Below are 14,396 nucleotides of genomic sequence, written 5' to 3'. Positions count from 1 at the left end.
GCATGTCAACTAGACTGCGGCACTAAGTGCCACATCCAGTCTTTCCTTAAACACCTCCAGGGATGGTGACTCCACCACCTCCCTGGACAGTCCATTCTAATGTCTAATCACCTTTTCTGTGAAGAAATTCTCTGTAATGTCCAACCCCAACCTCCCCTAGTGCAGCCTAAGACTCTATTCTCTTGACCTGTCCCTTGTTACCCAGGAGAAGAGGATGTTCCCTGCTTGGTTATAACCTCCTTTCAGGGGGCTGTAGGGAGCGATGAGGGCATTCCTGAGCCTCCTCTCTACCCCGCCATACATCGTGCAGCGGGGTGTATGACAGCCTGCGGCTGCCGGCGGCCACCCCCGTGCACGGTGCGGGGTGTCGGGGCGGTACCGGCCCAGCAGGGCGGTGCGGCGGGGTCCCGGCGGGGCTGTGGGGATCCCGGCAGGCCGGTGCGGCGGCGCTGACAGCCGCGGCGGCGGCGGGCGGGGCGGGGCCGTGTTTACATCCCGGGCCGCGCACGCTGCCGCCGCTCCGCGCGCTCCCATTGGCGGCTCCGCCGGCGGCCCCGCCCCGGGGCGGGCACGCTGAGCCCCGCTGGGCGCGCGGGGCCGCCGGCGGAGCCGCCGCTGTCTCGGCGGGGCCCGGGGCCCGATGGAGCGGACCAGAGCGGGGTGATGGTGCCGGGGGTGCCCCCCGCCAGCGGGGCAGGGCGGCGGAGAGGTGCCGGGGCAGAGGCCGAGGGCAGCGGGCGGCGGCAGCGATGGCAACGCTGCTCCCGGCGCTGCCTGTCGCTCTGCCGGCGAAGCCGGAGCAGCCGGGCCGTTCCGGGGTGTTCCGGGGGGGCGCGGGGGTCGGCGCGGCCCCACCGCACAGGGGCGGCGCTGGGGCGAGCGGGGCGCGGGCGGCGGACGGGCGGGGAAGCCGCCTGCCGCCCTCGCACATGCGCAGCGCGGGCCCGGCCGCGCTATATAGCGGGTTGGCGCCGGCGCCAGCTGAGCAGCGCGGCCCGGGCGGCAGCGGCGGAGGTGAGTGGGGTCCCGCCGGGGAGCATGGGGGCTGGCTGGGGGGTCATGATAATAATGATAGTAATAATAATGATGATGTTGTTAATAATGATGATGTTAATGATGGCATCAGTGATGATGGTAGCGATGATAATGGGAGCGGTGGCCGTGTTGAGGATGGTGGTGGTGATGATAGTAGTGGTGGTGGCGGGACCGGCAGACACGGTGCCGGTGGTGGGGGGGTGTGAAGGGGGCACTGGCAGCGGTGACCGGGAACGGTGAGGCGGGAGAGGTGGCCGGGAGCCGTGACCGGGAGCGGTGAGGCGGGCTGCCTGCCCGCCCGCCCGGGCAGCATTTTGGAGGGAGAGTTGTTGAGGAGAGCCTGGGGGGAGATGTCCCCGGGGGCTGCCCCATCCGCAGGGAGGGGAGAGTAGCGATGGCCCGGACGGGCATCCCCGGAGGGAGCGGTGCGGTGGGCCGGGGTGCCGGCGGGATCCCGCCATCGGCTGCCCCCCGCCCCAGCGCGGAGAGCCCCGCGGGAGGCGGGCTGCCCGGTTTTGGAGGGAGCCCGGCGCGCTGGGGGCGGGGATGCCGGCCGAGCAGCTTGGCGGGCTGACCCCGACCGCCCGCCTGCGCCGCACCCCAGCGGGACCCGGCTCCCCGCCCTGGCCCTTGGAGCGGGGTGCCTGTGGGGACATCCCCTCACAGCCCCGGTCCCTGCACGGGGGGTGTCCCGCCGAGGGGTGTCCCGGCGGGGGGTGGGTGTCCCCGCGTGTGAGGCGCCGTCCCGGCAGCCCCTTCCTTCCCCCTCAGGTTTTGGAGGGAGCCGCGCTCTCAGCCAGGCGGGAGCGCGGAGGGGGGGGCGGGGGAGCGGTCCTGCCCCTCCCGCGTCCCCTCAGCACCCTCGGGAGCGGGTGGGTGTCGGATCGGCCCTTCGGGAGGGGAAGGCGGGAGCCGGCGGTGTCCCCAGCCCAGCCTGACCCCGGCACAGGCCGCCGCCGCCTCTCCGCTCGCTGGAAATTGGCGCGGAACCGGCGCGGCGGGAGCGCGGGCGGCGGCGCCCGGCCCATCGCGGCCCCGCCATCCCGGCAGGTGTGGGGGGCATCGCCCCTGAGGGAGCGGCAGCGTCCAAACAGTGTCTGTGTGGGTGCCCGGAATGGAGGGTGCGGGGGACTAGAGGGGTCACAGCCCCAGGGACCCCCCACATCCTCTTGTGTGGGAAATGTCCTTTTACAATTTCCCTGCCCCCACCCCCAGGCAGCCTGAGCTAAACTGCTGGCATACCTGGGCACCCTGCAGCAGGACATGGAGCTGTGTGTGCTTACATACCACAGTCATGCTCTGCTTGGGCATTCCTCAGGCCAGGGGAATACTTGTGCCCTTCTGTTTGAGCTGTGTGAACCATGCTGCTCTTTGTGATGAGTTCATGACACAAAGTAGGGAACTTGGTTCTAATTTTGTGAGGACGCACTAACTGAGCTTGTCTTATTACTTTGATCCAGGTAGAGATCTCATAGCCCAGAGAAGATGTCAAGGCGCAGGTAAGCTGTTAGCATTGTACTAAGAGTATCTGTACTAATCTAACAACTGCTGCTCTCCTAACATCTCATGTCTTTTTACTCTTTGCAGTAGCCGTTTGCAGGCCAAACAGCAGCAGCCACTGTCCTGTCCAGAAGAGGCTCCACAAGAACTGCAAGCACTAGATTATCTCCAGACCAGAAAAAGGAGAACAGCAGAGGTGAGCGATTTGAGCAACTTGGAAAGTTGGATGATACTGAAAGCTCTCCAGTGCATTTGGATGGGACAGTCTTTATTTTGCCATGTTACAAAGCGCAAGGCAGGGGTAGCAAGAGATTTTCTGAGCTGTAGGAGGGTGTGCTGGTCACTGTCAGTGTATTGATGTGTCTCTCTTTTCAGCAGGAGATTAAGAAAAGAGAAGATGGAAAAGTTGCAAAAAAACATCAATACGAAATTAAGGTAATTCAATTGTGAATACCATTTCAAACTAGGTAAGGGAGTCTGGTTTGTGTTGGTAGGTGTGAAATCACGCATTCCACACCAGAAAGTATTGAATAGGGAAAGTTTGTATTTTTAGATATTAGAAACTATGGGAGCTTAGCACCTTTTTGTCTGCTTTACACGACTTGATTGCAGATAAAAGATCCTTCAATGTAAAAACCACTGCAGAGTAAGATTAGGTGAAAAAAAGAGAATGACCCCTGATATTTCAGAACAATTCCATATACAGAGCAGGTTAGGCCTAGAGGCAAGTCTAAACAAGATTACTGCCCTTGTTTTAACTTTAAGTGTGGTTTCATGGCCATTTAGTTGAGATTCATAACCATGCAGGCCATCTTTAGTTTCATTTAACAGTTCTTTTGATTATTTAAATCAATTTTGGAATGTGTTTTCACTAACACAGTAAGCTCTTAAAACTGACAGGCCTTATGGCTTTCTGTTGTAAAGCAGACTAGTAAAATATTATAACTTTCTATTGCAAATAATATTGTTTGTAAAGTGAATGAGACTAACAGCTATGGTGAAGCAAAACTCTTATGATTGTGAAGTTGTCTTTGTAAATCTTGAGTAGGGAAAAATGCTGCATAAGTATTTCAGCTGTACCTGGGGTGAAACTTAAGTGTTAAGTGTTTCAACTTTGCTGAAAGGGGGAAATCCTGTGTCCCTGTCTCTTCTTCCTTGGAGGGCTGTGCAGTCCATCTCCAGCCTTGCTCCATTCCTTGAACAAAGCAGTAGGCAGGTTCATCTTGCTAATTTGGCGTTAGAAAATCAGTTAAAGTTCTGCCAGGTTAGTGAATTAAGTCAACCCAGCAGAGGGTCTGGCAAGCATTGGAGTGGAACTTGGGCAGTGAGGCTCGCAGGAGAGAAGGAGGAGTAGGACCTCCCTTTTCTGTTGGTTGTGTTCGTTCAGGTCAGTTCTGCTGGGGTGTGTAACTTCACTCTTGGGGTACTTCAGTCTGGCTATAAATAGGTTTGGATATACTGAGGAATCCTGTGTAGCTTACCTTGCAAGTCAGCTGTATGGGAAAAGCTTCTGTGTTCAGGGACAAGTGTTGCCATTCTTTGTGACTGGGATTCCCTCTCAACTCCGCAGGGAATAATTTAGCTTGTGTGACACCATTTTGAAGGCTGTCAGCCATTACAGCTTTGCATGTGCTCCAGGGATTTGATACCCCCTTACTCATTGGTTACTTACAACCAAATAAGCATTAGTGAAACAAGTTACAGTTAACCAAAGTAATCTAGAATTGCTTCTCTAAGGCTTTCTGCAGGAATACCTTTGCAGTCTTCTCATTTGGAGTCACTGCATCCCATATTTGGCATTGGCAAGCTGAGAGAGAGTTCACAGCTGCTGCTTGCTCAGTGGGTATCTAGCTCTGGAGCTGAGATGGGTGGCTCCTCTCTGGAGCACTAAACTGGAAGATAACAAGTTGCTGAATTTCCACTGAGAGACAGTAAAACCTCCACCCCCTCCTTTCTTTTCCTCTGAATAGATAAGTAGATTGGACTAGTAACCTAATGTCCTGTGTTTCAGTAGCAATTAATATCTTTGCCTTTTGTACTTTAACTGAGCTTTTCAAGCAATGGATAGGCTACTTGTGGGTTCATAAACTAAAGATGGTCATCTTCCTCAAAGCTGAGTTCCCACATGCATCCAATTTATTTATATATGTTCCATCTTAGCTATGGAAGGTTTTGTTGGCATTTAATTTTCTTCTTTCTTGGTTTCAGTACTTGAATCAATGCTGAGATCTAGAAAGACTAATGTACATTACATATATTGTTGCTGTTACTGTAATCTACTTATTGCCTTTCTTGCTCTCATAGTAAACACAGCATTTAAAAGACACCTTGTTTATTTTGCAGAGTTGTTGGCCCCCCACAATAACAGGAGGCATCTCACCTTGCATAATTATTGAAACACCTCACAAAGAATCAGTAACCACTGACTTCTCAAGATTCAAAAAATACAGATTCAGGAACCTCTTCATAAATCCATCTCCTTTGCCAGAACTCAAGTAAGTTTAACAGAGGCAGTAATTGTTAATGTGTGAACTACTCTAATAAAATCTTGTTATATGTGCTTATATAATACATACCTCTACTTGTCTCCTCATCTCACAAAAGATTTTATGTACAAGCAAAAGAGAGAAATTCTTGAGTTTGGTTGTTTGAATATTTTTTTCCTGATCTTATAAACACACCAGACAGTTTTCACATTTCAGAGCTGTCCTTTTATAACTTTACAGTGGACACTCTAAGGGTTAAGGCACTCTAAAGGTTAAGGGTTAAACTAAACTTCTTTCAGTGCTATTGGAACTGTGGCTAAAAAATATTTAACCAAATTTGCTTAAAGAACTTTAAGTGTTCAAATAAACTTGTGGCAATACCACCGTGCAGGTAGCCTGCTAGTGCAATGCAATGTGCTTGGTGCAGTCACAGTTCAGACAGAGAGATAGCTTTGATCAGGCTGTGCTAGAGAAGTACCCAGCTGCTGTTTGTATCAGCCTGGGCTTTGATGAAAGAGGTGGTAAATTTACTGCAATGTGCTGAGGAAAACTTCTGCCAAGGTCAATGAGAAGAGAAGCAGAACAGGTAGCATTACTTTAGGAGAACCTTTCTATAGCTATACCTTGGTGGTTTTTTGTGCTGGCCCAAACTGGATCAGAACTTCAAGATGCTGCCAGGTGATGCTTTACCTCAAAGACCTGTTCAGATACAGAGTTCCATGCAAGGTGCTTAATCCTGTTGTTGACAGGCATCTGGTGAAGCTGAACTCCATCCTTTCTGATTAGCTGAATTAGAGGATAATTTACTTCTCCTGCCTTCTCCATCCTTCCCTAACTGCTGTAAGAAGATCATAATTCATTTCTCAATGCCTGCCTGCTTAAATGGGAAGAGTTGTGTATTAAACAAGCAAATATCTCCCCAGCTTCTAACTTATGAGGGCAACACAATGAAACTGACCTGGGTTAAAATTTGTAGGCAATACCAGTGATCAGCTCTGTCTCTCACCTTCTGCTTGAGGAAAGGTAAATAACTCCAAAAATTTCAGTAGGAAATCGTGATTTCATTGGTTAGCATGCTTTTCCTCTTAGTACCTGCAGGATGAGAAGAGCATCTAAGAAAAAGCCCATATGGATTGATAGTAACAATTACAAATAAAGCCATATTGATGATATAGGCATCATCTTCCCAAACAGACTGGAGCACTAATAATTTATAAGTTAACAATAAAGAAGAACATATTTTTTTCTCTTAATAGCTTGCTTCTGAGCTGTGAAGTAAGCTAGGAAATAAAGGGATGGATGAGTGAGTTTTAAACACTATCTCTAATTTTTCTCAAGCTAAGCTTATGTATGCTTTATGTTTCCTGAGGAGGAGTATATTGTTCTTTTTTAGGGGGAGGGTTTGGTTTTATCTTGCTCTCTGAACAGCCACTGAAGTAGGCACAATAGGGAACTCTAGTTGCACATGCAGCTTTGAGAGGCACATGTTCAGTTTTACTGCCTGTTCTGTAGAACTGGGCTTGTTGGTGATCTTGTCAAGCTGCTGTTGTGGTGATGTAAAATGTTCCAAATGTTCCTGCAGTTTTCCAATTGCCATAAGGATCTTATAGTATGGGATTTTTCTTTTTGAATGTCTGTAAATAATAAATAATGTGTTTGTTTGGTTTTTTTTTTTTTTTTTTTAATTGTGCATATACTTACTAATGCTTTGTGTAACTTTATTCCATAGCTGGGGCAATTCCAAAGATGTCTGGCTCAACATCCTGACGAAGGAAAACCGATATGCTCACTGCAAACACTTCACATCACTACATTCTAGTTTGCAGCCTCACATGAGATCCATACTGCTAGACTGGCTCTTAGAGGTGTGTATCTTTAGTTACTTTATCATGTGTTATGCCCGTGAAGTAGGCAGGTAAAAGCACAGCTTTTACATAAAGATCTCAGAAACATGTGCAGTTGTAAAAAATGGCAGAACTGTTTTGCAGCAGAACAAGTGACTGCTTTTGATGCTCTTGGTGGGCTACACCTGGGCCTTCCCAGGCAGGAGGTACTGAACTTCCTCTCCCCCCAGGACAGTAAGCAGCAGTATTTTAACTTTTGCTCATGGCACCCTGCATCCTGCAAGAGAGAGAAATCTGGTTTTGAGACATTTGTATTGAAATTATGGATCTCTAACTTATGGGGTAGACTGTATCTAAGCCATGAGAAAACTGCATCTGTTGAGGATTTATGACCTGACCATATCAAGAGCTCTTGAGTGTCAGCCCATGATGCTATTTTCTGATTTCATAGCAAATTTTCAATTTTATCATAGGAAGAGAGCAGAATATGTCAATGGCTGACAGTTAAAGGTTCTTGATACAGACAGGTTCTTATGTGAAAAGGTTACAAATATATTAGCAAGGAATTTCAAGAAAAATGAAAGCTTTTTTTAATACACTCTGAAGAAAACTATTCCAGTTGTATGCTTCACTAGTTCCTCTAATGTGGAATTTACATGACACCATTAAATTAATTTGTTGCTTTTTTTAAAATCTTGAACTAGGAAATCATCCAACTTCCAAACAATCATCAGGGGCATTGCTTTTGTCCAGCTCAGTGGTTCTATATGCCACAGCAGATTTAAATCCCAGCAACTTTGAGACCTCTTCAGTAGTTCCTAACAGTCTTCTGTGACATTATAACAGATGCTGCTTAACATGGCCAAGTGTTATTATGTTGGGAAATTACACTTCTATAGAAATTCTGCCATTTATTTATGGGCAGGCCTGGTCTATGCAGTTTTAGCTCTGAATCTTCTTTAGAGCAGTTGTTAATAGTATCAGAGTAATGCATCATTTATCAGGTTTAAAAGAGTGGGGCTGTGCTATTTCTGCCAATCAGTTGCATTTTTGGTGGTCAGGAAGGGCTTTTATTTGCAAATGAGCTTCCAACCTTATCTTGAGAAATAGCTTGTAGTAGCAAGATTATATTCTGATGTTGTATCCAAGTAAAATAATGAAGTGGCTGGGATCTATTTCTTGGATGTTCTTTTCTGCTCTTGTTCTTCACTGCAAGTAGATTGTAAGTAATTAATGGATATCTAATTGCTTTCTAGTTGTGAAAGGGGGATGGAGTTGCAGGAGAGCTGGATATGTGTTAGCCCCTCCCAGTTCAATTAGAGATTAGATGAAAAGTAGGGCTCTCCCTAAGATCTCCAGGTCTGGGCACTCTCCTTTCTTTTTTTGTTGAACTGGCATTTGAAACACTTTGATACAATACGAGTATTAAAAGTTCTCCCTGCCAGGGAAACCAGCAATGGGATGGAGCAGATGGCGGCTCCTGCAGTTTTGTTCCTGCTTAGTGAGGCTGCTGGTGTGCCTGAGGGGCTGCAGGCAGTGCTCCTGGCCTGCCAGCACAGCCCACTCCAGCAGGAACTTCCAGGCTCCTTTGCTGTAGAGCCCAAGGTTTTGATTTTTTAGTGGCTCTGCCCTGGGACAGACCTACTGGGAATTCAGCGGGGATTTGACTTCAGCTTGAGGCTTGGGAGTATTCTTAATCAAGATAATTAATGTGTGTGTGTGTAGGTGCTGCTGTTTTGTTGGGGTTTTTTCCTCCACGGGCTTTCTTCTTCCAGTGGAAAAATGGTTGCTATTTAATTTGGAAAAAATATTTCTTGGAAGTGTTTTAGTACCTCATAGGCAATTCACATTTAGGTGGGAGCATGGGAAATACCTTTTCCAATCCCATGCTAACCACTGCATCACACCATACCTTGGTATGTGAAGCTTTGTGTGTGCAAAAGATGAACCTGCATTTTGCTGTTAAAGCTTGAATACTCCTGTGTGTGTACACAGAGTTTTTTAACAGAACTTTTGGGTTTTTTCCCCTGTTGTAGGTGTGTGAGGTGTATGCACTCCACCGGGAAACCTTCTACCTAGCTCAAGACTTCTTTGATAGATTCATGTTGACACAAAAGAACATTAACAAGAGCATGCTTCAGCTCATAGGAATTACCTCATTATTTATTGCTTCCAAACTTGAGGTAAGAAGCTCTGTTACAGGGAGGAGGATATTGAATTTGGAGTAACTAAAAAGACAGTTATAACAATTATTTTATGTCTGAATCTTTTGAACTTGATGGTGTATGTACAACACTGAAGGTCAGAAGGGGAGATTTTTTCTCTTCCTTCAGTTGTGCATTTGTCAATCTCTCAGAAAGTAGTTTTTGTCCTCCCGTTCTCCAGCAGTAGGGAAGAGACCACATAAGCTTAAAAGGCATGCAAATGTGCTAGAAGTAGTTTTGTTTTGTCTTTTTTTCCAAACAAACTGCAGTTGGCAGACAGTCTCAGGAGTGGGTGTGGGACTTGAACAAAACCAAGCCTAAGTCTCAAACTGCCTGTCCATCAGGCTGATGCCCTTACAACATCCTCCATTTAGTGGAGTGTGAGTCCTGAGTGCAGCGATGGTGATACTTCACATTGTGTGCTACATCCATGGGCCAAGAGCTTTTGGGTGATGCATAGTGGGCTAGACTGACAGGAGAACTTGGGTTTGTTATCTTGGCACCCCCAGATCTCACTGTGGTTCCCAAAGCAAGGTTGTACATATGAGCAGTCATTCCTGTCCTAAAGAATCTCATGGGGCCATCATGGTCACAGAGCCAGCTGGTAGGGCAGCACTTTTGCTGGCAAGTTCTCTTCTACTTACCAAACTATGCTTGGCCCCAGCTGGCATGACTGGCTTAGCAAATTTCCTTGACCATCTCTGCACCCTGGATTTTGACAGTTGCAGTAGCTGGTTATGGGATTTTCTCTCTTCTTTTTTTTAGCTTTTCTCTTTGTTTTTTTAAGTTTTTTTAATTTATGCAATTACATCAGCACTGACAATGCAGGTAATTTGTACCAGTCAGCCATCTGTAGGAGAATTGGGATGATGTATGTTTTTACAGCATTGGAATGGCTGAGTAGAAAGATCTAAAAATGAAAGGGTGTTCTGATTTGCTTGGTCAGCATTTATTTCCCCAGAAGCTCAAAGGGTTGCAATAATCCATTGCATTGTACAACAGATACTAGAACCCAAGTAGGTTGTGTGTCATCTCCTTATCCTGTAAGCTTCATGTCAGTTCATATAATGAAAAAAACACTGTTATAGCGTAAGAAAAGTTAAAATGTCAATGTGGACAGAAAAGTATTTCCCAGTATCTTCTCAACCTTTCTTAGAACTGTAAGATACACTCATCTTCATTTTCCCTCCCTTTAAAGGAAATCTACGCTCCTAAAATACAGGAATTTGCTTATGTCACTGATGGTGCTTGCAGTGAGGAAGATATTGTAAGAATGGAACTTATTATGTTAAAGGTAATAATTTGCTGTGTTTGTAAATGCTGGGTGAAAGACTCTCCAGCTGAGCTTTCTGTTTTAATGTCACTTACTTGCTTAGGAAAAGGAACCTGTCCCTGTTTGTGCACAGTAGCGGAGCCTTTGTTGTGTGTGTGTGGACCTCTGACACCCTAGCTGGGATGCAATCTCTGACTGGTAGAAAAGGGCAGGTTTCTCATGCTTGTGTGAATTTAAAAGCTCTCAACAGTGCAGGCAGCCACAGGCAGGCTGGAAAGCTGTCACTGTCATGTACTGCACTTGCCAACATCCCCTGCTGTCCAGGGGCTTCTGGGGAGACAGGCAAAAGCTTCGCTCTGCTTGGTGCTCCTCGTGTTGGAAAGGATCTATCTTTACCAGCACAGGACTCTATATATTTACTCTTCCTTAATAGATAAGAGCTGCAGGTTCACACAGCTAGCCCAACAGCTTGAGGAAATAATATTAATTTCCCAGCTTCTGAATGAAGAAGACATGTAAAATCCAACTGCACAGGTGAAAGGATACAGATTTGTGCTGATCCTAATACAGCCTTTTCAAAAAGCAGTAAGAATGCAACTCAAAAAGAATACTTATACTTAAAACTGTAAATATTTTTTGGTGTCTTTTAAGGATATGTGCAATAATCTCAGGAGAGGTATAGGAAGAAATGGAGCACAAAACTGTCCTTGAGTGGGTTATGGCACTTAACTGTTTGTTAAATATTTGCAGGCTTTAAAATGGGAACTCTGTCCAGTGACAATTGTCTCTTGGCTGAACCTCTATCTTCAAGTGGATGCTCTGAAGGATGTTCCAAAAGTACTGCTACCTCAGTATTCTCAGGAAAAATTCATTCAAATAGCCCAGGTAAGTAGTAAAACATTGGAAAATGGTTCTTGGGGCAGTGACAAGTGCTACTGAACATTACACCCTGAAAGCCACTTTGTCCTAAGTGTTCCCTTGTTTCTCCCTCACCTGTTACTTTGTTAAGGAGCGTGCAGGTTTGACTCCACCAAAGTAATTCAGTTTTGAGGACAACTACCCCTGTGTTTCTCATCTCCCTGCTTTCACATACTTTAAGACTTTTCTGTGTGCTGGAAAAATAAAAAAATCCATTTTATTTCTTTAATCACTCCAGCATTCTGTAAACTGTAGTGACAGCTCTGAGAGGAAGGTGGATCATTTCGGGCTCAAGGCTGTTTTTTAATTGCCCTTAACAGTGTGTCTGTGTAATTGCCAAGACAGTAGCCTGGGGAGTGTTTTGACTATTTTGGAAGAGCTGTGGTTCTGTTGGTATGGGCATGTGTTGTGCCCAGCCTCAGAGAGGTAGCTCAGTGGTGTAAATGCTGCACTAGGTAGTATTTAAATTTAAGACACCTTCCTGGAGCTCAGCCCTGTTGTGGCTGTAGGAGGACTGCTGTGTGCACAGCCCTCTCTGAGAAAGGATCATGCCAGAGTATCAGCTTGTTAACATTTGTTACTCTTCATGTCCTCAGCTTTTAGACCTGTGTATTCTGGATGTGAATTCTTTGGACTTCCAGTACAGAACACTAGCTGCTGCAGCACTCTGCCACTATACCTCAATTGAAATAGTTAAGAAAGCTTCAGGTAAGATGCCTCTGCAGAGCTTGGCCTTGTGGGGCAGGGAATTCCAGGAGATGTCACAGACCCAAATTTGCTTAAGATGGTTTACCAAGCTGCAAAGACCAAAACCTACATGGACTCTAATATTTGTTCTGTGTGCTTCTTTTCCTTCTAATTTCACTTCCTACCACTATTTCAGATGTTACAAAGACTCAGAAGAAGGAAACCCCAGCAGTGCAGCTTTTGCTAAGGAATTGAAACATTTATTGTTCATGCTTTTGGGCTAGTATTTGCTCAATGGCTTCCAAGTGTTTGGGGAATCATTAGCTTAATATTTAGCCACTTTTTCTTCTGAAATGTAGTTTTCAAGTAGTCATGCATGTCTGTCAGCAACACCCAGTGTGTTTTTATAGCATGACCCACAATCTTGTGTTCAAGCCACAAGTCACTTCAGCCTCCCCTGGAAAGCAACCCTTGTGACCTCCATTCACCCTCCAGCCACCACCCTTTTAAGTAAAAGCATAAGGAAATGTTGGCTGTTTCTGGGAGGATGTTTCTGAATTTTTATCTGCAGTATTATTTATTGTGTTTTTTAACTCATGGTCATATGGGAACACTGTGCTACTCCCTCATGATTTCTAAATATATTCTGGTGTTCTACCTTTCAGGCTTAGATTGGGACAGCATTTCAGAGTGTGTACAATGGATGGTTCCTTTTGTCAATGTGGCAAAAAAGGTCCCTGTGAAGCTGAAGAACTTCAAGAAGGTTGCAGCGGAAGATCGACACAATATCCAGACCCACACAAATTATCTGGACATGCTGGTAAGTGGTTTGTGGATGTGCAGTTTGGGCAACTGAGAGTTCATTACACATCCCTTGTCCCGGCTCACCTCAGTGAGGGAGTGCCCACCAGCAGTGCTGCTGTAAACAACACGTGCTTTACCCTAACACTCCCAGCACACATGTGCATTACCAGTACAGGGGAGCTGTTTGTGACTTTGTTATGCGATGTCACTTCGCTTTTCTCAGTACCCTGACTCTAGAGCACTTGAACGGTGTGAGTGGTGTGAGGAAGCACTGCTGCCTCTTCCTGCCACAAAAAAGGAGACCTTGTCACAGGTATTAATTGCTGTTTTCTTTCCCCAATATGCAGGAAGAAGTGAACAGTGCAGTAGTGTCTACTGCCCCAGGGCAGTTATCACCTGTGTCAACAGGAGGAATAATAACCCCTCCCAAAAGCACAGAGAAGAAATGAAATACAGTCAATTATCACAAATGGATTCAGAAACAGGACTTGGTGCTTCAGAACAAGACCACACTAAAGGTGACTCATGCTCTTTACTGCTATTAAAGACTTGGGCAGTAAAAGACACAGCAGATGGAAACTGAGACCAGCATCCTCCTACAAAAAGACTTGACAAAAAGAGCTCAGCTGAGCATTGCACCCTGCTACCACAAGAGCCTGGACCACTTTGGTCCATTCTGACAAGACTTAATGGTGGGAACTGAATTCTTAACTTATGACTTTCAAGAACATCCTTAAATAGGGCTGGGTGGCAAGATTTGTCCACTCAAGCTTATATATATAAATTAAAGCAAATTACTTGCTTTAATTTGGGTTAGATGAGCAGGAGACTATTGACAGCTTGTATGTATTACCTCTTCTTGACCCTTTTTCTTTACCTGGGAAGGTCAGAGTTCCTTGTGTCAGTCAGTCAGTCCCCTCAGGTGCAGTATTACAGGGACCCTTGGGTAAGCAGTTCACATCTCTGAAACCACTCTGTGTGTGCAGGACACTGCAGGCAGCCTTGTACCAAACCCCAGCTCCACAGGAGCGTGATGTATTTAACGCCCTTTAGGCCCGCCATGAACTTCAGTTTTAGTGCATCACTGACCTCAGGTAAGAGTACCAGCAGAGAAGCTGCTGCTGCAGTAACCCTAACTGGAAGAAGTACAGTCCCCAGCCAGCCACTTGCACCACGAAAGAAAAGCATGAGAACTGGAGAAGGTGTGGAACAAAGGGAGCCACAGGTACTCTGCAACCACTCGCATCATAGGAACAGTATTTTAAACTGGAGCTGTATGGCAGCAGTGTTTATGAACAGCATTAACTACTGTTTTCCTCGGAATACTCACTACCTCTGAGTCACTTCTGTGATGAAGGGCAGTACTGGGAAAGAAGGGTATCATTCCTCTTCCCTCTTTCATGATGCTCCAATCCGTGCTGCACACCCAGGGACCAGTGTTACATTACACTGAGCAGCCCACAAAGCTGCACTAGAGCATCAAGCGCCACCCACATCCACTTTACACTCACGACAACTTTGCAAACTTGAATTCATGTCTTCTCAAACAAGCCATTGTGGAACTAGCTGCAGTTGCTTCCAGCCTTCTGTACAGTTTGTAAAAATAAGGGGTTTATTGTAAGATTTCATCTATTTCTAAGAAAGA

General features: G+C 46.3%; 1 protein-coding gene across 3 annotated transcripts; it reads left to right on the top strand.

Moving 5' to 3' along the window:
- The first annotated feature begins 970 nt into the window (after positions 1 to 970).
- On the top strand, positions 971 to 14,396 carry CCNE2 (cyclin E2). Of its 3 annotated transcripts, none has more exons than XM_054286251.1 (12): positions 971 to 1,014; positions 2,496 to 2,534; positions 2,623 to 2,731; positions 2,914 to 2,970; positions 4,879 to 5,030; positions 6,751 to 6,886; positions 8,902 to 9,048; positions 10,268 to 10,363; positions 11,093 to 11,227; positions 11,857 to 11,968; positions 12,613 to 12,767; positions 13,099 to 14,396. In XM_054286251.1, the coding sequence occupies exons 2-12, from the start codon at positions 2,521 to 2,523 to the stop codon at positions 13,198 to 13,200; spliced, it is 1,215 nt and encodes a 404-aa protein (XP_054142226.1). In that variant the 5' UTR covers positions 971 to 1,014; positions 2,496 to 2,520; the 3' UTR covers positions 13,201 to 14,396. The 3 variants fall into 3 exon arrangements, with proteins under 3 accessions (XP_054142226.1, XP_054142073.1, XP_054142150.1); XM_054286098.1 differs by having other exon boundaries at positions 2,911 to 2,970; XM_054286175.1 differs by lacking the exon at positions 971 to 1,014 and having other exon boundaries at positions 2,485 to 2,534; positions 2,911 to 2,970.

The sequence above is a fragment of the Melozone crissalis genome, unplaced genomic scaffold (assembly GCF_028551555.1).
Source record: "Melozone crissalis strain CALT ecotype California unplaced genomic scaffold, PUWL_Pcris_2 ptg000002l_1, whole genome shotgun sequence".
NCBI classification, from domain to species: domain Eukaryota; kingdom Metazoa; phylum Chordata; class Aves; order Passeriformes; family Passerellidae; genus Melozone; species Melozone crissalis.
The sequence above is the reverse complement of the archived record's forward strand: the minus strand, read 5'-3'. Positions and strand labels throughout refer to the sequence as shown.

What these genes read in the sequence shown, in the direction of transcription:
- CCNE2 (XM_054286098.1), top strand. An exon ending in TGCTAGACTGGCTCTTAGAG is followed by an intron (nt 6,887 to 8,901) that starts GTGTGTATCTTT and finishes CCCCTGTTGTAG; the next exon opens with GTGTGTGAGGTGTATGCACT. An exon ending in AATAGTTAAGAAAGCTTCAG is followed by an intron (nt 11,969 to 12,612) that starts GTAAGATGCCTC and finishes TCTACCTTTCAG; the next exon opens with GCTTAGATTGGGACAGCATT.